The sequence below is a fragment of the Telmatherina bonti genome, assembly GCF_933228915.1.
Source record: "Telmatherina bonti genome assembly, chromosome: 8".
Taxonomy (NCBI): domain Eukaryota; kingdom Metazoa; phylum Chordata; class Actinopteri; order Atheriniformes; family Telmatherinidae; genus Telmatherina; species Telmatherina bonti.
The window spans coordinates 14,632,638-14,660,595 of record NC_136626.1 but is presented as its reverse complement, the minus strand read 5'-3'; the positions used below and the strand labels follow the sequence as shown (position 1 = coordinate 14,660,595).

The window sequence follows — 27,958 nt, the reverse complement described above, 5'->3', positions numbered from 1 at the left end:
CTGAGGTTTAGGCATTCCTGCAAACTACTCAGCTGTGGTCAGGATTAACCCCAAGGTGGGTGGATTGAAAAACCAGCCTAATGAGACAAAGGCTGGTCCTCTGTGATCAGTGTTTGAATGCATTTTTTGGGGAGCTTAGTTGTCAGAAAGCTGCCCATTTAAGATTCAGAAGCTTTGTAAGTGTGCTTTTTGTGTTTTGCTCCTATTAACTTGGCATTAGAGACCAAACAAAGTTCGGATATTTCAGAAGAGATTTTCTGTTTTGTGTGCAGGTTTTGCCTCAACAAGCTCCTGTATAAAATGCTTTGGTCTTGCAGCTGTGCTGTAAGAAAATGTGATCGTTTCCACATATAACACACAGATTGACATGGTTTTGTCACTAAGCACAGGGAAATCTGCCTACTTCATTGTGTTTGTTAAACAAAAGATGAAGTCTTCTTTAGAAGGAGACTGTATGGCTTGTTTTGAATGATGGTGTTATGACAAGAGGCGACCTCCGGTGATTAAAAGTGATCACCGCCTCCCCCATCCACTATGGGTTGGGTCTACCTCTTTGCCCATTTTTGAATTTTCTAGGAGAGATGCTACGTGGGACGCTGCCAAGGTGGCGATTGTGGGAACCGCCCAGTGAGCTTCAATATAGCTCTCTAGAAACCTACAGACAGCGTCACGCAGGCTCCGTCCATCTTTTATATACAGTCTGTGGGTTATGATGATCTTACCATTGGGGATTGCAAATGATGTCTTTTGATATTTTTTGTTTGGGGAATGAATAATTTTGATAAAGCTGTCGTTCAGTTTTTACACATGCCCATACAAATAGATATTACGATAATCATATATAGGGTTGGGAAATCGAATAAAAAAAAATCGAAAATTGGGATTTTTTCCCCCTCAATTTTAAAATCAATCCTTTTGTTTAAAAAGATGTTTTTTTCTCAAATAAATAAAAGTAATCCATTATAAAAAAAAATTCTTTTTTGCTTTTATTTAAAAAATTTATTTTTCAAAAAAATAAAAAATAATCCATGATAAAAACAATCCATTATAAATTTGTTTTGTCTTTTATTGTTTTTATTTATTTATTTTTATTAATCTCTGTACTTGTCTTCTCGGGCATTATAGGAGCAGAATGATGGTCTGGCAACTGTGTTGGTTTTTTCCTAATTGAAATGAAGAAAAATAACGAAGAATAATAAAATGTACAAAACAAGTTTTGTACTTTTTTTTTTTTTTTGTTTGTTTGGTTTTAGTTTACTAAAATCAGCAATATCGAAGAGTCGTGAGAATCGTAATTTAAATTGAATCGGCACTGAAAAAAATTGTAATCAAATCCAATCGGGATGAAAGCATATTGTCACAGCCCAAATCATATACATTTAAGTATATGAGAATAGTGAAAAAACAACAACTTTGTCTTAACCTCTGGTTGACATAATTAGAGCATTTTCAGATCAGCTTTTTTCCATAATAGTTATGTTTTCTGTTACTTGAAAGCGGTCAGCAGCGAGCTTGTGTAGAGAAGTCTGAATATGCTCTGATATTGTATAGTTTCGGAGGGTGTGCCCATGCATGTATGAGTGTTTGATTATGGGTCATAGGAGGCCATAGGCCCACGGTGGCCCAAGCAGCCTCAGGCCTCTCCGGTTTCAGAGCTGAGCATTCCTCCCTGACTGCTCCATAGCTGTGAAAACCGCAAAGCAGCTCCAACAACAAACACTCAAGGCACGGGGGGATAGACAGCTAACCTGTAGCTAATCAGCATCAGGAGTTTTTCCTCACTGTTCAGGAGGTTTTCTTCCCAAATTTTCAGGATCGCTGGCTCAATGGAAAAATATAGCTCTCCTTTCCAGTAACTCTTTCTCCCTAATTTTTCTTTTACTTTGTTTGTGTGGTCCTAACTTGTAGAAGCACATGATTCCTGCTAAGTGGTGGCAGCTCTGTTTGTGTCTCCTTGTTCGTGTTTATTTGACAGCTTCACATCTTGGACCTCCTTTTTTTTTTTCCACTAAGAAGGGTGGGGAACTGTAGACTGTCTAGGTTTGGTTTTGTACTTTGCAAATAACTCTGTAGTGGAATATCCAGCTGTGCATGTTTGTGTATGCGAGTGTAATGATAACACAATAAAACTGTTTGTACAGCACGTTGGCTAGAAAGTTATGAATATTCACAAACCAGACGTCCGCGATAACGATGACTGTGACTAAATGTGGACGATCTGGATTAAATCTGAGCACTTTGTTTAGTCAATGTTTGAGTGTTAATGTTTATGCCAGCCTTTGTTTATCGACCACATTAGACATAACAGACATAACAGAATTTTCAGAAATTTCATTTCATACTCAATCTAATTATGATCAAGATGTGGGGATTGTAAAGAGATTTCAGCAAACAGTTGCATCCATTTGTGTTTGTAGCGGCCTGAAAATGCATTGTTTCCAAAGTTTATTCTGACAAGATGTTTTTTAATTAAAGGCTGCAATGACTAGTTGAGTAATCAGATTATTGATCCACAGAAAATGTTCATATTTGGATTTGTGCTGTCCTTCACAATCATCTTTTTTGAAAAATGGCAAACAGCCAAACAAAACTAGTCTTTTTCAGGGAAATTATATAGATTACCTGATTAATTTAGACACATTAAGCGCCTAATTTCAATAAAATCAGACTGTGTTTTGGAGACCATTTTGTGTTATCACAAAATCTGTTTGTGTGTGCATGTATGGCTGTGGCAGGCAGTAAGTCTATATTAAGTGACTACCAGGCTAGGTGTATATATCTGCAGCTTTCTGGGATATAGGTGGCCTCTGGAATGTGGTTAACAAAAGGTGTAGACAAACGGCAGGAAATGTTGGAGTAGAGAAACCGGGCAATTTAAGGCTTTGAGTGTGATGGGGGAGCTTACAGTGAAACACCTGCCTACCTGCTGCCACAACGCAAACATTAGTTTTACTCTGTTTGTATCCGTCACATTGCACTGGAAACCTGTGTTTGAAAAGTCTGCAACTGTGTGTGTGTGTGTGTGTGTGTGTGTGTGTGTCTGTCTGCACATAACGACGCCAAAGAGAGACTGTGTAGGTGATGGGGCTCGAAAGACCCGCTGAATAAATGTGTGTTTTTCAGCCTGTGTTTGTGTGTCATAGCAGGTGAATATTCAAGCAGCTTAGAGGCTTTCTGAGCACTGAGGTCACTCCAGCATCATTTACTCCATGACTCAATGTATCGTTCGGCTTGCTTGTTTCCTTAGTACAAGTCTGAGACCACTAAAATGTTTCGGCTGGAATGGCGAACATGGAAATGTAACATTAACTTGTGAACCTGGCTCAAAAAAGCCCTTGTTCTGTGTGATGCTGGGTTCCTCACTCAGGTGACATATTTCCACTCTTTACCAAGAAACTGATGCAAAGGACATGGTCGGCTCTCTGAGTCTGTGGGTTTCAGGTTTTGGCAGATAGTTTGGGTTATTGTTTTCTCTGGAGTGCTGAAATGGGTCCTTATGCACTTGTATTAGAAGCAGATTTCCATCACTGCTGATGTATTTGGTTTGTTGTCAAGATTGACATTTAAGATAATCGCTCAGGTTCTTTTTTTTTTTTTTGTAGTGAACTTGGTTTGGAGGCTGTCAATTTTGATATACGACACAAGATCTTGTTTGGCTGAGTCTGAAACTATTTTGCCATTCATATTCATTGACAATCTGAATAGTTTAGTAATAATAGAACAGAGTATGAAGCTGGATCCAATTAATTCACACGTTTAATGGGATTTCTCCCGGAAATTGCCTTTTTTGTTAACACAAGTTCATTCAGAGATTCGACAGACTTCGTTTTAAAGAGCAGGCTGAGCCTACTGTAACGTTGGCCAGCTGACATCACAGTCTGACATGCAGCCCCTCTGGAAGAGTTGCAAATTCAGGGCACAGTTTTATCTGCCCATTTGGCATCACTGTACACAATACAGCTCTGCACCGCTGGCATCAGAACACTGAAATGGAATCTGGCTTTTGTTGATGCAAAAAAGCTCAAACAAGATACTAAAACAATAAACATTACAGACCATTAATGAGCCTGGCTGTTTTTAAACGTGATATTAGTATAATTTTTTAGTGGTGTGATCATATGCAGACCCGAGCATTCAGGCCACATTTGGCTAAAGTTATTGCTGCTGATTACAACTCTTACGGACCATGGATGTACTGTGATGAAGTTACTTTTCATGGAGTGGATTCCAGTGTTTGCAGCTTTTCCCATTACATTTCTGCACACTGGCTATTCCATAATGAAAACTGAGTTTGTGCGTCTTGAATTAGAGATGCACTCACACAGTTTTCAACATGACAGATAGGTCATGTTGGAAATTTTGCCCCCTTTACCTGTCATGTATAGTGTGTGTCATACTTGTCAATGCAACTTAGGAAAATATGTTAATGTCTTGGTCTTTAATATTGTTATTCAGATTTATGAAAGCAAATTGACTGCTGTCTCATTGGGTTTAGAGTATATTTGTACTACTGATGTCTGATGTTTAGGACTGGCTGAGTTTTATGGAGCCTTTTTGCATTGTTGCCTAAAAGGCAATGAGAAATACGAATGATTGGACAAATTGTGGAAGTTTTAATTATATACATGATGATAATGTGGAAATCTAGAATACTTTTTTTTCAGTTTTAATAAATAGATAATGTTTTTTTTATGTCTAATGCAATATTTAATCTTATAACAAGTATTGTTTTTGGTTGTAACTAAATGCAAATACTGGATTCCTCTACAAATGTGATCATAAACAGTCTCTGCATTAATATGTTTTTAGATGTAAAACATTAAACTTTTAGTAGCTGTGTGGCAATAATTGCATCCCTTTGCAAACCTCCGTCAACAAAACTCCAATTTTCAACAAGATGACAGTTTGTGTGCATGTTCATATTCCACCTTCAGGCCCATCTTCGGGTTACTGTTTTCAGTTGAATCTAACTCTTCAGCCTTCTTCGCTAATCTGACCTCCGTGTCCTTTCTTCCTCTTTTTCTCCACAGAGGATTTTTAACTCATTCGTGTACACGGAGAAGACATCAAACGGGGAGACAGAAGTGCAGCAGGTGAGTAATAAAAGCCTCGGCTGTCCACTGTGTGTGCATGCTCTTACCTGTTGGTGCCTGCATGTGTCTTGGATGATGTCTGTCTGCGGTCGTGTGCGCTGTTCCATCCAGCAGCACTGAACACATACACCAGGGGGTATTACAATTCTATGGCTGCCATCTCATTGGCTTTGAAGTTCTGTCTCTTTTCCACTTGTCCTCTGCTTCTGCACACAATGCGAGCACGGAGCCTCAGTCAGACTCTGTGAAAAGGCTCAGAGGAAAGGTGAACAAACCGCAGCCAGAAATGAAAGATTTGTCTTCAGTGAACCCAAGTCAGAATTTATATGTGGCACTTTAGGTTCTGCTAAGTCCAGATTTTCTTGCAGTCTGCGTGCAAAGTCTTAATAAATGTGTGCAGGCCTGGTACATGTGTGTGTGTGTGTGTGTGTGTGTGTGTGTGTGTGTGTGTGTGTGTGTGTGTGTGTGTGTGTGTGTGTGTGTGTTTGCACTTCTGCGCCGAGGATCTTGGAAGAGTGACAAACACCAGACTGGTAAACAGCCACCAGCAAGAACAGACAGGTTTGTGTTTGTTTGCATTTCTCCTGTGACCGTGTTGGTGTGAGCATTGACGAATCCATCTGTGTCAGCACATGCATTTGTGTGTGTGCAAAATATAGTATCAGACAGGTTTTTAGTATTCCAGAGGTAGCTCAGACTGTATCTGTTGTCTCTACAGATGTTATTGTCCTAAACAGACGGGAAAAAAAAAGATAAAAAATAAAAAAAACAACTAGGAAGTGAGTTTGGATGCCCTAGTTGCAGGATTTCAGTAGCTTCCTTTACAGAAATTTTATTAAAATGATAACCCTGAGCTTTGAAAGCAGCATCTTTTTAACAAGTGTATTTTAATTAACATCAATCCCAGGGGAAGGTCACTCATTCTCTGGTCTTATTAACCATTTTACTCCAGCTAGCAGCTCAAACAGTGAGCTAAAACATGAGCTATAATGTGCCGATGGAGGCTCCAACTTCATCCGATTGTAGCTCTGCTGCGGCTGGTTTACCTGCTCTTTTTGGAGAGTCTATGTCCCCAAGCCAAGTCTAGGACCAATTAAGAAAGGATCAACAGGAAAAAAAGAAAGACTGGGAAATAGCAGAGGAGGAGGACAAGAAACTGCAGCAAGGAGTCACCATCTTTCGCAGATTCTCCTGTTAAAAGCAATCATTAGCAGAGATGTGCAAACATCTGTCTCTCACTCTAAAGGTACAAGCTCACTGTCTTTGTTTTATTCATTGACATGCTCTGGGTAGTTATTAATAATTTAAATGGCTGCCTTTTATGAATGTCTTTACTTTGGATCAGAACATCCATTGTTCTAGCAAAGCAGCAAATAGTTTTTTTAGTTTCTCCTCGCATCAAATCTGTTGAATGTAATTAAAAAAGATAAATTGAGAATGCAGCGGCATGGTTGCACAGCATGTTGCAGGTCGCAGGTCGGGTGCACCGTTAAGTCACAGTATAGCTGAGATTTGCAGCAGTGTTGCTGTGCAGTCAGTGCTGCAGCTTCCAGTCTCAGCCCAGCTACTGCCTTTTCAACATGGTGACATTCAAGTAATCTAAAGAACAAGTCTGCTACAAGTTATTAAGTTCAAGTCAAAAATCAGATTTAGATTGTTCCTCTGTTTTCCTGTTCTGCACTTTTGGCATTTCATTGACTCTCCATGGAGGCCTGCATCTGTAACAGAATTTGGAAGATAAGACTAATGCTATTTGCAACACAGTAAATACAGTTGCTTATAAAATAACTGCAACTGTAATGTCAGTTTTTTGCATTTATAAAGAAAAAATAACCACAATCTCATTTTTTCCCCCACATTTTAGCATTTTTATGTTCATTCATAAAACAATGTAGACATAAAACAATTGTTTTCTTAAACATTCGTTTAATCAAATCCTGCAGAATGTTTACGTCACCACTTCTAGACTGAACAAAGTCAGCAGTGTTAAGTCTTATGAGCCTTCCAGCCTTTATTGGAAGCAGCATTTCAACTTTTCAGTTCAGTGGGTTTGCACTAATTTAATATTCATCCCAGGATAATCGAGACACGGATTGTCAAGTTTACAACTGGTATCTGCAAAGCAGACCAGTGTCCCAAAGTACATCTCAGTCTGGCCTGAAACACACGACTGCCAGTGACCTTTGTTGAAGGCTGCCTGGCAAATCTCACAACTCCAGGATGAAACGTCAGGCAACACCCGTTCCACTCACTCCACTTCTGTGGCTAAACCAGTCCCACCACGGGGCTGTAAACCCAGCGAGCTGGTCGGATGGCTCAGGGAACGCAGAGTAGGGCCCTGTGTTTTGGAGAGTGTGGTTTGTCTGCAGTGCACAGGTTGGCTTTGGCTGCTCGGTGGCGGGCTGTAACCGAAGCTTTAACTTACACTGCTAGAAGTTTCTGGTTTCTCTGAAGTGGCTCTGTTAAAAGTCGAGCCGTATTTTCTCTCTTCCTTTCTCTCCCTCCCCCAACCAAAGTAAGCCCCCTCAGCTGAACACTGGCCCATTTTTCCTTATTTAATACAAACTTCAATATAACTAATTGCTATGCATAGACAGTGGTGTGTGTGGAGGAATTTAGCATTGTGATAGGACAGTGTACACTTTAGTATCTTGGTGTGTGTGTGTGTGTGTGTGTGTGTGTGTGTGTGTGTGTGTGTGTGTGTGTGTGTGTGTGTGTGTGTTAGTGTTACTTGTGGCATGGCAGCAGCAGTTGCGGGCTGTGCCTCGGGACCTTGTTAAAAATCCTAATAAGAATAGCAGCCGGTTGATTAGGTGTACAAGCGGTCAGTGGGTCGCGGTACTTTTTCCTGTTCCTGGCTTCAATCACGGCTTTTTTTTTTTTTTTTGCAGGCAGCAGTAATTATGGGATGTGAACAAAGGGGTCCAGTTACTGTGGAAATAAGCCTTTTCTGTATTCAAGAAGGCTAAGGAGGTGACTTACAATGGCTACGGAAAGTATTTAGACCACAGTTTTTTGTGTTCTTGTTACCCTCCCTGCACATTATAACACATGGCGGGAAGCTGTTTGAGATGTTCCTTTTCTTTCATGTTAAAAAAAAATTAAAAAATTAATACATGCATTTATTCATGTGCTTTCTTTGGGTGGATATTTCTTGAGGTTTTTACCCTGCTCATAAATATATTTTCTCTGTAAGAGTATAACTATTTCTAATTAAAATGGGCAAATCAAACACAAACAGTGCTCATTAACTCTCAAAAGAGTCACTATAAACAGAAATGGACTGCTGGACCACCAACATGAAGGCCAGAAGAAGCCGGTTCTTCTTTCTATTAAAAAAACAATATCTCAGCCTAACTTTCCAGCCAGTTAACACAGCCCAGGTTCCACATTATTGAGCTGTTGCCATTCCATACTGGTCTAAAAAGAACCAGCTCAAAGTTGAATTCATGTAGACTGATAGTAACTAGTGTACCGTTGCAGAAATGGTAATGTTTTGTGTCAGAACCATGACCCTTTCACACCAGTGCAACCCATCCTGTTGGTGTGACTTAACTTGCAGTTATTGTTAGCAACGTTCTTTCCAGGATTTGTGTCCCAGAAAGATGAAATCAGAAATGATTTCAATGGAGTTCAAATCAAAAAGGAGGTCACTCAGGCCATTAGAGGTCAAAAGCATCATCCCAGTTCTGTACTCTGGGTCCAAAGGGGCACACGACTTAATACAAATACAGGTTGGACTTCATGCTGTTTAATTTTTTTTTTTAAAAACCACAGCGGAACATTATACTCTAATCAAGTCTTTTTTTTTAGTTCTCTAACAAACATGAGCATATTCAAGGAGCTTTCATGTGATGATGTATTCTACTCTACAGTCATTTAACAGTCGCTTTTACCCAAAACGTCTTACATACACACTCATACCCCGATAGGCACATCAGGTGGGCAACTTGGCTTTCAGTGTCTTGCCCAGGAACACTTCGGCACATCGTCAGTGGAAGTCTGGAATCTGTCTCCCAACTTTCCAGTTGAAAGACAACCACTCTTCCTCCTGAGCTACAGCCACCCTATGTACAGATATGTAGATGTATGGAAATGTAATGTAAATGTAAATGATGTACAGAAATGTAGAATATATTCTCTCTAAAATACTGAAAACATATGTGTTGTTTTTTTTTTTTTCTCAACAATTCACCACTGAGTCTTTTACAAGGTGATTGGAGCTCATTTATCTTTTATCCAGTTCAGAAAACTAGATTCTTCCACCTCATATTACAGAAGAAAAGAACATGGAAACACACACACACACATTTCCACACACAAAAGTCTTCTGCTGGTATAACATTTCAGACACGGTCCTTTCTGACTCTTGCATTAATGCACAGGTTGGAAGTTTTCAACAAGCTATAAGTTACGTTACCAAGGAAGATACCTTTCAGAGCTCTGGAAGAATGGTGTGTGTAAGCACATTTTTATTCACTGTTCACATGTTGGTTATCCATAAAAATATGTTTTTAGGTGCTTTTCTTTAAGTGTAATGTAACAAAAACTTAGTTATGTGTGAAAATGTATCAATGCCTCCATCCATTTTCTGCTTCCTGTCTGGACCAGCTGAGTGGGGCTGGAAGCTAAGCAGTGACTCCCAGACCTCAATCCATTTCCTCTGCTCTTCCACACCAAGTTGCCCTGGACCCATATGAGAAATACAATCTCTCCACCAGAATCCTTCAGTTTAATCCAAGGTCTTATTTCTGTGGTTCCTGTCCAAAACATTGTCTTATGGGAAGCATCTCGGCAGCATCCTGAAATCTGCCCATATCACTTCCTGTGGCTTCTTTCAATGCAAAAAAGCAGCGACCCTGAGCCCCTCTGGGTCGACCGAGCTTTTTGCCTTGTTTACAAAATATATTACAAAGTTAATACTGAGGCATCAACAGGCTGTGTCAATCAATTTAGGTAAACATGTAAGTGATTAAAATAAAAAATAGAATTTCCTTCTTTTGTTTCTTTTTCCTCACAGCCGTTCAGAAAGGAAACAGTGTTTGTGGAAACATGAGTTTATAGCAAAATACTAACTTTTAGGAACTTCCTCTCTCTGCTGTACTCCAGCTTTTGTCATTTTCCTCTTTATCTGTCTATGCAGGAATTTGCTAGTGTAAATATTTTATAATGGTTTGTAGTAGCTACATTGGACCCAAGGTGTATTATAGTTTTTTCTTTTTTTTTTAAATGTTAGAATTACGGATAGGCCAGAGTTGTGTCCTTAAACCTAATGATGCTCTGCTGTGTACTGTGATGGACTTTATGTGAGCCTCCTTTGTAAAAATTTAATTCAATTAGTCTTTTCACATGGATGCTTTATGTGGGTACAGATTTGAGTTGGTGTGTGCATGAAAAGCTGATGCCCTACCTCTGTCCACATGAACACATACAAATTCACCCTTTTAACTTGGTTACTTCTGTAGATGACAGGCTGAATGTAAAAGTAATTTATTTACATTTAAAACTGAAGACAAAGTCAAAGATCACAGTTAAAGGAAGCTAATTTTAAAACAGAAGAAACCAGAAGATGCAACAAAGATGAGTACTTATGGACACATACAGAGAAGAATAAATTAGAAAGAATAATAAAAAAAAAAAATTTGATTTGCAAGTAAGCCGTTTTAACCTGTGTGAGATTTTAAATTATGGGAAGGGGCCTTAGCTGTGTGTATGTTTTTCTATCTTTCCTTTCTTTTATTTTTTTAAGAGAGAAAAACCAATGATATTTATATTAAGCTGCATTAACTTGCAAATGATAAATGTGTTGGCCACTTGAAATGGTGATGAAGTTATTGGTGCTGTTATATTTTCAATTCCGTTGTATTTCTGTGATTTATTGCGCAGGTTAGATTGAAAAATTATGACTATTTGGGGGAGAAATCTTATTTTTGCAATAATTCTTTTTTTTAAATGCAAATATTAACCCTCAACGTTGCATAAAATGGTCGCCTCTTTGCATTTAAGCCCACAAACATTGACAAATGAGATTTTGAGCTGCAGCAATTTAAGCCACATTAAATCCAATGTCATCGCCAAATGACAAAAATGTTGTCACATGTGTAAATGGTAGTTTTAATTCTACAAGTAGACTTTTTATTTTGCCATCTTCTTGATCTAGACTTCTTGTAAGAACCTAAATTTTACCTCATTAAGATATTTCTGTTTAAGCAAAGGAAATAAAAGAAAAGGGTTTAGAAATGAGAGTTTATCTACTTTGTCACGACTTATCAGCAGAAAATCCAACCGAGTGTCCCTTTTGGTCTGACTGACACGTCTATGCTTATGTTTTTCCCAGCTGGCCAAGAAGATTCGGGAGAAGTTTAACCGTTACCTGGATGTGGTGAACAGGAACAAACAGGTGGTGGAGGCTTCGTACACCGCCCACCTCACCTCTCCGCTCACTGCAATACAGGACTGCTGCTCCATACCAGCATCAATGATGGAGTGAGTAATGCTGCCCTTAACACACATAGACACGCAATCGCATATTTCTTACTGTGTTTGTCTTGTAGTACAGAAACCTCTGCAGGAGTTTTGCTCCCCGCTGTCAGCACCTGCACTCAGCTCCCCATACGTTGCTCCATTATGGAACACTCTTAAACCCCATTTCTTCCTTGTTTAAACATGTTTTGGGATTACTTTTAGCTGTGCATAAATCACATTTAAAGCCCCAGGCAGCATTCACTTGAACTGATACTTGGCAGCATTTTTTTTTTTTTTTAGTCTTCCAGCCTGATGCCAGACTCTCCCCTTATTCACCCTAGAACACTAACATGACACGATTTGCTTGTGAAATCTGTGTAGAAAATGACCCAACCTCAGTGTTCTAGGGTTAAAACATTAGTTGTTTCTGTATTGGTTGTGTTACCTCAGCAGTTGTGGGTATGATGTGGTGTGATGTCACTCTTGGCTCAGGATTGCTGAGATTTTGAAGCTCATAATGGTTCTAGAAAAATCAAAATATTTGATGGCTGTATTGACATCAACTCTGATACAACATTTAACACAAATTCCTAGTTAATGGCACTGATATGATTAAGCACTGGGGACTTGCGAGAGGAAGAGTTTTCATGTGTTGGTCATGTGCATTTTAATGAAACTGGGCAAGGGATTGATTATTTCACATTGAAGTCTTGTACCAAAAGTGGTCCAGTCTGCTGCAGACCCAGTTTCTCAGCAATTCATCAGCTCCAGCTGGGAAAAACACAGTTCAAAGCTGAGCTCGGGAAAAGACGGCGCTGCTTTCAGTACTAATCTACAGAGCAGCAGCTGTCTCTGCCCCTCATCCCCTCTTTCTCTCTCTCTCTCTCTCTCTCCATTTCTGTCTATCTCCATGCCCTTTATCTGTCGATGCAACTAGTTACTGCTCTCTGAAGTTTTTGCTCTGCAGTCTTCACAGGCTGCAAGGTCACCTGGCTTTCCTCCTGTCGTGCGGAGGGGGAGGGGGCCATCTGGCTCAGAGCCACCAGGCACCTGTTGCCACATCAAGTGCACAACCTGCCGTAAATGCATTCAACACTTGTTCACGCACAAACATGTTGTATTTTTGCCCAGATATGCTCACTCTGGCATCTCTAGACTGTGGATTTAAGAATGTAGGACTTTGACTGGGTAAAAAAAAAATGATTGAATAAGACTCAGGCAGGAAGGATGAAATGATCTGTGGGAGGGTCTGGGGGGGTCAGTGGTGTTTGTGGTAGACATACCAAACTGAAGCTGACTCTGATAGATCTCTGAACTTCAAAGCATTTTCCTCAGGGGAAGAAAAATGCATGCAGCTCTCTTACTCTCATACTTGGATTTGTACTTGATCATGAGATATTTTCAGTTCCCTAATAAAGAATAGTTAAGGTCCTCTATAATAACTATTCTACATTTAAAACATGCTTTGAGCTGGTCAAGACAGACATTTTGCACAATGTTTTTTACTTTGCGATGGAGACTAAAAATATTGTGATGCTCACAGCAACATGCTTTAGCCTCTAACCAGAGATATGGCCCCATAATATGTAACCTGGAGAGCCAAATGACCACGACCCTTTGATCATTGAAATGAGGACACCTGATCCTTACAAAATAAAGAGGAATGGTGGAGGAGAAGAACTTGAAATGGGACTAAAACCGCAGGGTATATTAATCAGCACAGTGTTATTTAATAAGGTTCAGTTGTTCTAGCTGTCAAATCTTTATCCCTGATGACAAAGGAGAGCTGTACGTTTTCCCTGTTTCTGGTGTTTATGCTAAACTAAGATTGCACAGCAATCACATAGCTAAAAACAAAACATGCATAGACATTTTATATAACTTAGTGACAAAATAAATGATCCCCAGAAACAGAATAAAACTTTTAAAACAGGTAAAATGCTTTTGAAAACCAAAGACTACAAATAAGGAAAGAAAATTTGGCTTTACATTTTGTGTGTTGCTGATGTTTGACAAACAGAAAATGAAACGTATAAAGAGCGAAAAGCGGTTTCACAGAGATTTTTACAAGAACTATTCCTTGGTAAACTGGATCCACTTCATTTGACTTTCTTAAACTCTACTATTACACAACTGTTAGAAACAACCAAAAGGTTTAGCATTTAAAAAAAATAACTGCGCAATTACATTAGTTTGAATAAAAACTGGACTGTTTAAATACCTGTTAGCTCATTAGACTGAAACCATACGAAGTTGAATTTCTCCAAGCCAGACTGACACATGCAGTTTAATGTGATTAATAGTTTATCTGTACTTGTATTGGACTCAGAACCAGTTTGGAGTTAATTGACAGTTTAGTATGACAGTTTATCTTTTGGCAAATTCACATTAGTTGTTTTGGTCTCGAACTTGGTGGATAAATTAGGAAATAAATACCAATACAAACAAGCTGAAAGGGGCGTATTGTTGCTTATTCTAACAGAATTGGGCACAATTCACTAAATAAAATGTGTGAGTGCTGGAAGAAGTCGTCCAATGAAATGGCTCAGTTGAATTATAACAGCAGCTCACTTTGAATATGCATTTAAACATGCAGACTGAATGTAAAATGCCCCTGCAGTTTTATTAAGCTGCTGCTTTTGGCTGCAAACTGAGCCATTTCAGCTGTTTTCATGTTTCCATTTTTTCAAGCCAAGATATCCTGGAGTTAAATGGGAATGAACATCATTCTTTTCATTCCCACAAAAAAGATTGTTTGACATTTTCTAAACTATCAGCTGTTAAATGGCCTGTTTATTCTGTAAACATGAAGGAGAACTGCATCATCATGTTGGTGGAATTACGTTACACGCTACAGACTGGTTGGACAGGAATGAGCTCAAACACGTGATAGGAGTTAAACTGTGTAGATCACTTCAGAGAGTCCCTCAGGAGTTTCAGGCATCAGCTGCTTCTAGGGGTCTCAGTCAGGTCATCCGGTTTAGTGGGGATCAGGTGGTTCACAGGGTGTCCATGTCTGCTAGCCTTCAAGCTGGCAGCCTGTCATTTCGCAGGGAGGCCGCAGTGCTTAACACTCCAAGCTATGCTTTAAACATCGCTTGGTCTCAACAACAGGCTGGACCCCTAAAATAGCAAATATATATGGCTTGTAGAATTGGTTTGTCCACTCCAAGGTGTCTGCATGTTTATGTTTTTAAAATGAGATCTCCAGGTCCGCATTTCAACACTTCGCATTGCACTGCACTTGCGAAAGTGAGAAGTGTGTTCTGGAACGGCCCAGATAACACTTTTCACCAGCAGCTGCTGAACAGAAAAGCTTTGTATGTTTATCATATGACCTTTAATCTTCCTTTAACAGGTAAATCACAACTTACCTAAACTAAATGGAGGTAAAACATGGCAGCGTTTTGCAAACAACTGACCCACAACACAGTGATATGTTCAACTTTTGTTCGGATTTTTGTGGTATTTTAGTCGTGGGATTTTGCTTTTACATTTGGTAAAATGTTTCATTTATTTCTGTTTAAATATGTATATAAATATAAATTTATTCTTATATGTTAGTCTTTTTGCAGCCATTTACCCAGTTTTGGGTCATTAATCTCAGTCATTTTCTATAATAATGTTGAAGTAAAGTCTTTGCCTTATCTTACAATTCAAACCGGAACCACACAAGGTTGTTTTTGTTTTTTAAAAAAAAAAATCCTTTATCTCCTCCTTAATGTGGAAATTTAAACAGAAAAAGCCCACCTTCCACTTCAATGATCACATCATTGCTATTTAATATGTAACGTAGTCGTACCATGCAAAAGGTCGTGTTGCAGAATTTCCAGTAATCGTTAACGTTTACATAGTGCTAATACTTAGCTCCTGTTTCTGAAGAAGCACTCTCACTATCCGTCACTGGCAGACTGACAGTTCAGTTCAAGAGTATATGTTGCACTGATGAGAAGCTACTCAGACTTCATGTCAAGCTGATCTTCTGGTCGTCTGGTAGTAAAGCTTAACGATGAGATCTCTGTTTGTGCATAGGGGGTGGCGATGGCAAATCCTCAGGAAGATTGAGAGAAGGTTTGTTTTTTTTTTTAAACAAACTTAACAGGTGTGAATACTTTTTTCCCCTCTCTTCAGATACCTCCATGAATGTCAAACTGTTCATCTTTCCTGCTTGGCTTTCCTCTTCTTTGTTTCCATTTCCATACTTTCCTTCAACTTTCCCTTACTGACTTGATTCGATCTATATAGTTTATGTTCTTCCTTCTGATATTTCATCTTATTTTCTCTGTCATCTTTGCCTTCTTTTCAATCCAATACTATTTTCCTCCTCCTTCAAGCCCACATGCATGATATGCAGTAAGGCATCATGGTTTAATTTATCCAGCTTGTTTCCACTTCTGTTTTCCCCTTTTATACAGGCTTGTTCTCAGAAAATTGTGGTTCTAATACTGTCTTGCATACATTCTAACAAAGATCTCAGTCCCAGAATTACGGTAATAGGGCCAATGAATAAAAAAATAAAAAAATTCTGAGAAAAAAGTCAGAATTCTGACTTTAATCTCAGAATTCTGACTTTAATCTCAGAATTCTGACTTTTTTTCCCTCAGAATTCTGACTTTTTTTCCCTCAGAATTCTGACTTTGATCTCAGAATTCTGACTTTAATCTCAGAAAATCCCCCTATTTCAGGTGGTTAGTTTGCTTGCTGGTGAATAAGAATCTGTATCCTCAAAGTTTCACATACACAAGCTGTGTATGCAGTAGCCCCAAAAATGTCTTCTGATTTGCAGTAATACAGTACAGTACTGTTGTACTTTCACATCTATAGGAACAATTCTAAATCAGTTATTTTAACGTTTTCCTGCAAAAGAATACACAGATCTAAAATGGATAAAGTTGACAGCACCTTAACTCATAATGACTTACTCCGTGTGGCAAATGTAACTAATCTCTTTTAATATTACACTGATCAAAGTCAGAAAACAAATTACACCAGTGTTTATGAATAACCAATACAGGTGCGTATGTTCATAAATTCTTGAAAGTTCATTCATTCATTTGCATAATCTTTTTGGACAGTGTGCGATATAATACAATCATTCATTCAGTCATTCAGTCATTAATTCATTCATTTTTTGAACCCGTTTAATCCAAGTAAATGTCGTGGGGAAACTGGAGCCTATCCCAGCAGCCTTCAAGCGAGAGGTAGGGAACACTCTGAGATTAAAGTCAGAATTCTGAGATTAAAGTCAGAATTCTGAAAAAGAAAAGTCAGAATTCTGAGATTAAAGTTAGAATTCTGAGATTAAAGTCAGAATTCTGAAAAAGAAAAGTCAGAATTCTGAAAAAGAAAAGTCAGAATTCTGAGATTAAAGTCAGAATTCTGAGATTAAAGTCAGGATTCTGAGAAAAAAGTCAGGATTCTGAGATTAAATTAAGAATTCTGAGATTAAAGACAGAATTCGTACTTTTTTTCCCCAGAATTAATATTTTTTTTATTCAGTGGCCCCAATACTCTTCTGTACATTGTGTAAAAGTTGACGTGGCAAGCACTCTAATAATCAGTCACTCATCAGTCTTCTGTCTCTTAGTATCTGAGAGAAGCCATGCAGCATGTTTGCATCAAACCGTCAAAATACTGATTCATGTATTAACTTGTTACTTAACATTAATTGGTTTCCCCGTGCGGTCAATAAGCTGAAGGCAGAACCAAAACGTTTATTTCCAGGAGGAGCAACAGACTCAAACACTCTACAAGCTAATGAAGATTCAGGCCTTGTTAGTTGCTGCGGTCTGTCATCTGCCATCACCATCCGTGTCGGTGCACAGCTATGCAGCGAGCTCAACCACGGTCATAATAAATGCTGAAGAGAGGAATTGGCCTTTGAAGTTTTCGCTGGAAGCAACTGTGAAACCGCGAAAAAAACAGGACAACAAATTGAATTATGCAGCAGTGATTGTTTACATCAACATGAGTATTTCAGATGTGGGGCTTGGTTCTGTTTTCAAGATGCTCAATCTTTGATGTTTCTATGCAATACAGTGAAAGTTGGTTTTGAGCCCTTCCCCCGGCTTTTTTCTTCTTTTTTCTTAAACACATGGCAAACGCTGGTACAAGTGCAAGAAAATCAAGAATGGACCTACAAGGGTGCATGTGCTCTGCTGTTCCAGCAGGGTTTGAAGATGGCTCTGTGGAACTGGGGTGTGGTGAAAATAATTGGTTTCTAATGTGATGCATTTGAAGAAAAATACCATTCTTAATCCTTTAGCGATGAACAACAGCCAATAGAGTGGAGACACAAAAGCATTTCATTTACCAACATTTATTTCATGACAAGGAAACTTTTTACGCTGTTTGTTCCCGTAAGCTTCCCTTTGTGAACTGAAGACGCTTTAAATGACCAGGTGTATTCATTGTAATGAAAGGGAACATTTAGTTGTGTTATTCATGTTACAGAAAGTTATTTTTACTGCAGATATATATATTTTTTTGTCTGCTGGCTTTGTGGCTGTGTGAACGTATTAAAAGAAGTGATCTCAAAAGCTTTATACTTCAGTAGTAACCAGATCGGTTATAACCAGAATAATTGTTCATGTAAACACACTCGCACTAATGTCATTCATAGCAGGGGTTGTCCAGGGAACTGTCCATGGACTATGTAACATTTCAGAATTTTGGTTTACTTTTACAACACACTTTATTTAAGCAGACCACACTGCCATAATGCTCCCTGGGGGCAATTTATCCTAACATTAACACTGACTGAGAAACAAAAAGAAATAAAACTAGCTCATTGATTGGTTCAGGACCAAGAATGTCTTGTTCACAAGTAAACAAAATAAATAGTTTCCATTTCAGTATTGGGGTTTCTGTTTTTATTTCATTGTTCAAAGCTTTTACCAGAATATGTCCAGTAAGGGCAGCAGGAGAGGCAGGAAGTTATTTAGCATTCACCCTGCACTGCTTCCCCTCTTGGTTCATTAGAGGGTCAGTTTGCTTTCACACTGCAAGTGAAAAACACCAGGGCTGACTTGCAAGAGCACTGAGACCCATGGTTTTTAAGCAAACCACTCTGATGTGTACCACAATGCGAATGCACATTTACACTGCTACAAACTTGCTTTGCTATTTGTGGAAGCCGATTAAAGTTTGTTCAAAGCGGACCAGGCAGTGCTGGTATGACCTCCCCCTTATTCACTACTCATATTTAAGACTTTGGACCCATACCAATAACTTCTATTTGTGCCATCAACTGTTGAGTTTCACAGCAGATTGCCAAAAATATGTGGAACTACAGGGAGCGACTTCTCAATTAATATGTTATGAGAGTTTGTTATTTGAAAATGTAGTGGGTAAATGTGCGTCGTCCAAGCTGGGACTCTCAATTAAAATGGTTGACAGGATGGATGACAGTGGTGTTGAGTCATAAATATGGCACCCCTGTCAGAGAGAACAACTGCTGAGTCTGTACTGGTTGCTATTAGGAACACCTCGGTACTCTGAGTAATTCTAAAGACGTAAAGCTGCAGGTAAAGGAACGTGGTGATTGAGCTTGAAAAGTTGATGCAATAAAAGAAGTCATTTGGATAATCATGCGACGTCTTGAATGCTAAGAATAATCCTAAATATTTACTTCTTGCTGCAGCATTTCTTATATCTATGTTGCCTACACACAGCTTGGTTTGTGATACCCAGAGTCCTCCTGTCTACAAGCCCATGAATGTCTGTTAACTGAGGTTAGCTGTGGGCTTTGGAAACCTCCTCTGCTGCACGCTGCAGGCTGTTCATGAGAATGCCAACAGCTTAGCTGATCTTGTAAACTGTATTTATGGTCTGTCTGGACATGTGGGATAGTTTGATTGCACAACAGACACCCCCCCTAACCCCCCTGACACCATGTGGTGGCCGTGCACATTGTCGACTGCGACCAACACTTGGACCATTTAAAAGTCAATACCCCAATAATTTGTGACACTTTTAATGTGTGCAGTACATCTTTAAATTCTCACATCTTGCCTTACGCTCATTCTCTATGATGGCTGCTGTGTGTTTACTGAACACAAGCATGCAGGAGAAATTAGACTCACTAGTCTGATTCAGGAGGAAAAAATCTGTTTAGTACCATTTCAGTCCGACTATGTAGAAGTTTTGGTAGTGGAAGCAGTATTTGGGACAACGCTGCTTTGAAAAGCACCTGTAGTGTGTTGTTTACATCTCTGCATGAAAAAAGACCAGAATACCAGAGATATCTCTGAGTTTAATGTGATGACACGCAATCAAAAGCATTCAAGCTTCATCTCATTTACCCAGTCTCTTATGCATTTTGGGATTAAAACCAAATCAGTTTAGGTAGAACTGTTATCCAGAGCTTTATACATGAAAAAGCTTCTTTGAGCATCTCCTTTCTCCAGCTAAGACATAGCTCACTCTGCTACCAAGGGAAAGTAAACATGTTAAAAATGGCATTACTCTGGAGCTCGCTCAGCAGCCAGCCTCTTCAAGGAAATTGTTCTCACAGTGTGTTTTGGATGGTGAAGAGCTGGATGCTGTGTGGATGGATATACCCTCCCTTCCTGTACCTGGGTGCAGCTTAGTTTAATAGCATGGCTTGCAACACTGGAATTTTTCCTTTGTGCTTTAAAACATTTGATTTATTGTATTTCTCAAAGTGGATTATTCCTCTGCACAATCGGGAAGGCTGCTTTTGTCCTTTTAGTTCTACACAATTTCAATCTGAGATGGGTTTTTTTTTTTTTTTCACAGTCAAATCTTAAAGAATCATAAAAAAATTACTAATTTCTAATGGTTTTTATTCACTGAATTATCAACTGGCAGTTTCCTATTTTACTGCAGAACACCCAGCTTCATGGATGTAACGATCAAGCTTTCCTTCAGTAAGTTATTAATAATCACTGCTATTGGAATGCTAATTTGAAGCATTGTGAAGAGGCTTAGCATTGGTTTTTGGAGTCTTTTAGATTAATTGCATTATTCTTTTTCCTTTTACCTAGTATATACAAATGCCGTTTTCTTGTGTGTTTTCTGCGCCTCTGGTGAGTCGAGCCTTATTTTTCAGGAAAAGATTTTTCTGCCCTCATTGAGATGTTTTGATCAGACTGGCTGCTCTCCTCCTCGCTCTCTTCTTTTTTTCTCATAATGTTTTTTTGATGTCAGATTCAAAGCGGCTGCAAATGTGTTTGTTTTGTTTTTTTTTTTAAATCTGGCATGCATTTTGCTGAGCATCCTGCCCACTTCCTCTGTGCAGAGTGGGTTGAAGGAGAATAGTAATGACTTTAGCCTTATGGGACTCTAAATGAGTGATGTTCAAATGCAGTTTGTACATCACAGCACCTGTCAGTCAAAACGACGAGCGCCAGGTCTGCCAGTGTGCAGCATGTGTGCATGTTTACAAGTTCACATGTTTGTCTGTTTGTTGCCAAGCCAGAGGATATGGTGGGGAATGTAGTTGGAAGGAAGGATCAAAGTACCCGGGCTTGGTGCAGTGCAGAACATTCAGCTCCTCTGCATACCCCCCTTTTTTCAGATTGTGGAAACTAGGCTCTGCTATCACCACACATTTAATGCATATTAAAACAGTACTGCTTATGATGTTGCAAAAATACATTTCTGTAGAAACACATCTCTAATTTTTGTAGAAACCTCAGTCTGTTAAAGATGGGCTCATTACAATGAGAGTGCAATTTGTTCGACAGTTTTTGGTGTATTTAGGCTGATTTGAAAGTGCAAATCATCTCAAAGACACAGATCTACGATATTGTCATACATTTTATGCAAGTGAGTGCAGCTTGAATTGCAGGTATTCAGCTAATTTCTCAGGAAACAGTAGATTCTGCGCAACATTGTGATGCATTTCTTCCATACTTTTATTTTAAATAGGTTGAAAAACCAAGCCAAGACTTGCTTTGCCTACTCTTACATGCATTTCAGCATCATCTGACCTGAATTTGCTTCAGAATATTTTCGGAAAAGCAGTGCTTTGGTTAACTCCAACCATATGTTCTGCACACATTTAAATCAGGTCACTCATGTTTTTTTGCTTGTGTCTCTTTATTATTATTATTTTTTTCTGTTCAGACATGCATATCCTAGCCAGAGTTTGAATCCCCGTCCCTTCGCCCATGACCTTCTCCTGTCCGTATCATATCTGTGCTCTGCCTCTCTTCTTTCAGGCCTTCAACAGATAAACATCAGACAGCTCGCTCATTGCAGATGCTCTAACCCACATATGAACATCTTCCTGCCTGCACCGTTTAATTGCATCTCTCTTCATCAGCCACTTATTTTTCATTGTGGAGGAGGAACCGTTTAAATTAAAGATTTAAAATTTGTGACTCATTACATAGTAAAATAAAATTTTGCCAAATAGGCCTGAATACAATAGAGCTCAGTGAGCGAAGGATTCATCCATGACCTCCACTCTGTACTGGTTTAGGGTTTGGAATGGCTGATGCGAATATTTGCAGCAATTATCTCATTTCCATCTTTGATCCCACCCTCCATTTTCCTTGCGCTTTCATTTTCTCAAACGCCATATGTTGACTGTAATCCTAGACTTGGCTGTAGATGAGCCCCTGAATATGATCCAGCGTGTTTAGTGGTCATGTTCCTGATTGAGTCTATCCTTTACAAATAAATGTGTCTCAGCTGTAATGGCACATTGGCTGTACTTGGTATGAATAGTTTTTATCTTCAAATTTGTAATTGATGATTTTTTTTTTTTCAATTCAATTCAACTTGATTTATATTGCATCAAATTACGGCAATGTCATCTCAAGACGATTTACAGACAGAGAAAAAAAACAAAATGAAAGTCAATTCATAACAGCCTATATAAGAAAACCAACAGACTGAGTTGGAAGATCCGACTCAATCTCCCATCCTGAGCAAGCACACTGGCGACAGTGGGAAGGAAAAAACTCCCTTTTAACAGGAAGGAAACCTCCAGCAGAACCCGGTGCAAAGACAGGCAGCCATCTCCCTCTGCTGTGTGGGGGGAAGAGGACAGAAAGACAACAGACAACAGGAACTGCTACTCCCGGCCAGGGAGACCTGCTGAGACAGGAGACATACATGTTAATGATGCAACACTGTTATTAGGGGGGGGATAAAAGAGAGAGACAAAGAAGCTCAGTGTATCAGGAAATGTCCCTCAGCAGTCTAAACCTATAGCAGCATAACCAATGGATGCCAACCATCCTTAGCTATAGGACTTATCAAAAAGTTTTAACTTGAACATTAAATGGTAAATGGACTTGTACTTCTATAGCGCTTTTCTAGTCATGCAGGCCACTCAAAGCGCTTTACACTACTTGTCACATTCACACACACACTCATCCAACACACTTATATCCCGATAGGCACATCGGGGGGCAGCTTGGGCTCAGTGGAATCGATCCCCCAACTTTCCAGTTGGAGGACAACTGCTCTTCCTCCTGAGCTACAGCCGCGTATAATATTTGATAATTAATGATAATACTGTTGAACATGACTAAAACAGTTAACCACTGTTTCCTATGTAAAAATGTAGCAGAGTTCTTTGTGAACCTCAAGTATAGTCATTCATTCTTTCATTTTACTCCAATTCAGGGTCACGGGGAAGCTGGAGCCTATCCCAGCTGGCATTGGGCGACAGGCAGGGTACACCCTGGACAGCTCGCCAGTCCATCGCAGGGCCTCAAGTATAGTCTTTTTACAAAAACATGCACAAAGGATCTCCTTTGGCTTGATTTTCTACCCTAAATCTAAAGTATCCTTAACTACGATGTAGAGATTGATTTTTCCCCGTCACTAGCTGTGTTACATCTGGACTTTTAACTTATTCAGCTTCTTCCACTTCTGGATGCTGGCAGATGATGTGTGTCAGGACATTAATGGTGTCTGTGATGAACTTAACTTGCATTGTGCAAACCTTACAGGTAAAGATTTCACACACTGCTCCTTTTTATCAGGGAACTCTGAATGAAGAACGCAAAATTCAGCCTGTATTTCCTGCAGAAGTTCCTGCTGCTCATATTAAAGTGCCGACTCTGAGAGCTAACTGTAGCACCATCTGAGTTGCATACTTCTACCAGTACAGACACTGGAGGGGTCATGCAAGATTTTAACTTTGCCAAACAACAAACACAAAATCCGACTTCCCTTTCTGTTTTGATTCATGGTGCACACCTGCACACTGCCTAACTGTAGCAGAGCTGATTCATTGGTATTGAACGATGTGTTTAATGACTGTCATTTTTATTCCTGTGATACAGATTAAGGTTGCAAGTTTTACAAACTGCTGTTGAGATTAAACATAAGATCACAGAGGCAGAAAGGTTGAAATAAAAGGCTGGTGTTGAACTGGATAGAAATGTTCAGCACTGGAAGCCACAGTGTGTATCTCATTGCCATCTCAGATGTACAACCTTCTAACCTCCTTGCTGCCTGGAAAGTGTGTTTAGCTTCCGGTTGAGGACTCTCCCAAAAACCCTAGAAAAAGCTCCCAAACTCAAAACCTAGATAAAATCTGCACACCCCTGGTTGATGTTGTAATATTTTGTTCCTAAAATGACACTGAAGGAATGAGGAGACTGATAATAGAGGTCGTGTCTCTCAAATACATGACTTGAATCATCCAATTAAACGAGCAGCCTCTTGTTTTAACTGTGTTCAAACTATGTATTCAGCGGGCTGGGTACTAAGAGAGAAATTCAAGCTGTTTTTCCATGGAAAGTATTATTCACAAGCCATAACCTCCGCTTTAATTTGAGGTCTGGGCAATCGATGATACAGTTAGTAATACAGTTTAGCTGTAATGAAACAAGCAGGGCTCATTAGTTTCAGCAGATGGTTCAAGTTATTACATTAACTTCATGGCTTTTGTGTTATTCAGGTCGATCTGAGTGAAAAGGTTTTTTTACTAAAAAAAAAAAACGTCATTGCCATAAAGTCAAAGGTGTGCTTAAAACCTGCAAGGTTGGTTTTTACGGGAAGTGAGCGGTGGAGTGGTAAATCTGAAAGCCAGCACCGCTTCTCCAACAAATGAGCTGGACATGCTCTATAAATTCTCAAATGTTGGCCGTTTGTGTGTGTTTAGGTTCGATGGAAACTTCAATACCAACGTCTCCAAGACCATCTGCTGTGACAGACTTTCTCCCACCGTCAACAGCCGAGCTTTCAACCCCGGACGAGACCTCAACTCAGGTTTGTTCAACACACACAAACCCACACACACAGACTACAGAGTGCAGGGAGATTTGCTTGGGAATAAAGCAAAAGAACCTTTTGATTTTCTTTTCTTTTTCTACGGTTGATGAAACAAGCAACAATATAATGGAAGTTCTGACGTCAACTTTATCTCATCCGTCTCTCTCTCTCCTGAAATTTTAATGAAGTAGAGGACATTGATGTGAGATTAAAACAAGGTCCGTGCATCCAAAGAGACATTTTTGGAAGTCTTTCAAGTACTGTCTTCCTTTTTTCTTCTTGTTTCCTGCCTTTTTCAGCCTTTTTCACAGTCAAGCGATCAAACGAAGTCTGTCTGACTTTTAACTCCTCCCCCCCCCCCCCCCCCCCCCCCCCGTTTTACTCAAATACTGTAGGTTTTATTATTGCTTTTCTAAAGGCTGCAATATCTGAAATGGAAGTTGCAACAGTTTACAAAACTATAATAAAACATTCAAATCCAAATTGACTGCTGTGTGTTACCTCAGCATCCTCATCATTCATGTGAGAGAGCAATAGACGATTTGGTGGCTTTCTCTTTTTTAAAGTTCCAGATGGCATGCACGTATTTCAGAGCATTACCTTGTAAAACTCACATCTGTCTGTGTCCAATTAAGAACAAAATGGAACACTTGACTGAGACAATGCAAAAGCCAACTTTCCATTGTTGGTTTTTCCTGTTCTGCTGCTATTGTTTAGCTAGTTGGGACACTGTGTTAGAATATCAATGAAACCAGATAGCAGTGATTTACACGTCTCATAGACTCATATTTTATCCCAAGTAGAACACAATCTACATTTCAGATGCTGAAAAGACGTTTGACCATTTCATGGAAAATATTAGCTAAAATATAATTTGATGGCAGCACCACATCTCTAAAAGAAATTTTAACAGGATGATGTTTACCTCTGGGGAGTGCCCCCTTATCTTTTAACTACTGTCTAATTATCTGGAAAGTGAGGAGACTGGTTGCTGGGGTTTTAGGAGAGAGAGGTTGTTCCATCCCATCTGCTCAGCCATCCTGAACTGTCATTGCTGGGTGTTTTTTTATTGGTCTAAGGCAGGGGTGGCCATCTCCGGTCCTCAAGACCCGCAGTCCTGCAAATGTTAGGAGTTTCCCTGCTGGAACCCAGATGGCAGACATCAGACTTAATAAGCAGACTTGTGCAGAGCTTGAAATCAAACTCCGACAAGTTACAGACCTGTTGCCAGTCAGCCTGATCAGTTTTTTTTTTATTTTTTATCCTTATTGCCTTTCCAACCTTTTGTTGCCATAAAAGCTGATATTATCTATGAAAAAGTAAAATTTCTCAGTTTCAACACCTGATATGTTGTTTATCTTCTTCAAATTAAAATATGGGTTTATGAGAATCTGAAATCAATGCATTATGTTTTTGATTATTTCTGGTGGAAGTTAGAGTTGTAAATTTATTTAGAAATTTTTTTTTTTTCAAAAAGTTAAATAAAATTAGAATCTAGTGTTAAATTAGGAGAATATCCTAATCAAATAATAAAAATTAATGGAAAAGATAAGTTAAAAATTAAAGGTTTCCTATATGTTAAGACCTGTTTAATCCCCCCCCCCCCCCCCCCCCCCAATTTAAGAGTGTTAAGTTGAGCTGAACTCAAAGTTTTAGCCAAAAAAAGTATCTAGATCTGCTTCCCTTCCTGGATAGAATCTGAACTGTGGAATATTTCAATCTGCTTGCACATAAAAGCTCACAATTTCAGAAAACCTGAGACCTTTTAGCACAGTAATCTCGTAGGAACACTGCAGGTTCCCGGTGGAATAGCTGAAAGGCATCACATCTGAAGTGCGCTGAACACTGTACTCTTTCATTGTTCTAGATATTTCCTCTTTCTTTGTGAAGCTTCCATCATCATCAGTTCATCCTCTGTCATCCCATAGTCACCCCCACCATATAGTTTTTTTTCCCCCCAGTATCCCCCCCCCACTACAAGCCATTCATAATGACTGCCATTCTTAACACGTCACCATCGGCGGATTTTTATTTTCCTTACAAGCCAGTCGTGGCGAGTTCAAGTTACCCCTCCGCCTTCTTTCCCCCCTTCTCGTCCCTCACACTCAGCCCTCCTTGACCCCCAAACTCCCAGTATATTCATTCTCTCCCATTTGTCTCAGCCCAGTCTAAACACGCTGCTACAGATGGGAGGGAGGGGGGAGAGTGAGGGATAGTTGAGAAGGAGAGAATGATAAATGAAGGGAAAGAACGGAGGGGTGAGAGCTGATTGAAATGGAATGATTTTCGTCAAGATTGCATTGTGTTTCTTCCATCTTCTGCCCTTTCATCACCCATTTTGCTTTTTTGGAGAAGAACGGGGAAAATGGCGGAGATGGAGGGATCAGTACTGATACCAGCTGGTGGGAGAGAAAATGGCCCGAGTGCAGTTTGATTACAGCACTAGATTAATTCATCTTTACTCTTCTCTCAGACCTTCCTTATTCCAGACTTTCCTCCTCAAACATTTTTAGCAGTTTCTGTTATTGAAGAGGTGTTATGTGACCTCCAGCTGGCTGTTAAACCTTTCAGTCTTACAAACTGTGGCCTGTTTAAGTAGTCATAAATCCAGATGGTTATTATTCAGCCATCATATATCAGTAAAAGGTCCTAGACTCATTATTTAATTATTCAGTCTGTTGTTTTACTGTTTCTTCATCCTCAAGCTGAAATATATCAACAGATGTGTTTGTTTGTTTTTGTTTTACAGACATGACACTCAGAGGGGGGAACTATCGTGACTTTAGTGATTTTCTGACTCAGAATCAAAACTAAGTTTGCACTTATCATAACACATCTCTATATCTACCAAATGGTTTGGTACAAAATTTACTGAACAGATTCATGTTTTTTTTTTTTTTTTTTTATACAACAGGATGACTTACCCTCTGAACTCCTTCTGGTTGATGCTTGGAATAGTGATGGTTGGATTGCTTTATGTGTCAATCCTCAAGGATAAAACTATGTATGTGTTTATCACTTCCTAAATATATCCTAAATATATCATATATTTAGGATATATTTAGGTAACATATCCTAAATATAGGATATGTTACCTATAGAATGTAAAATGGAATGGAGCCCAGGTGACAAACTCCAGTCCTCAAGGACCGTTATCCTCCAAGTTTTTGTTGTCTCCATGCTCCAACACACCTAAC

At 39.3% G+C, this 27,958-nt stretch overlaps 1 protein-coding gene across 1 annotated transcript in view; it reads left to right on the top strand.

Annotated features, from left to right (window-relative positions):
• The window catches only part of cachd1 (cache domain containing 1), a gene marked incomplete at its 5' end in the record, with an annotated part of 86,791 nt that overhangs the window by 30,082 nt on the left and 28,751 nt on the right, over positions 1-27,958 (top strand). The window contains 3 exons of the mRNA XM_079245309.1: positions 5,031-5,093; positions 11,431-11,579; positions 24,652-24,758. Coding sequence (XP_079101435.1) covers positions 5,031-5,093; positions 11,431-11,579; positions 24,652-24,758 — 319 coding nt within the window. The remainder of the gene's footprint in view (positions 1-5,030; positions 5,094-11,430; positions 11,580-24,651; positions 24,759-27,958) is intronic.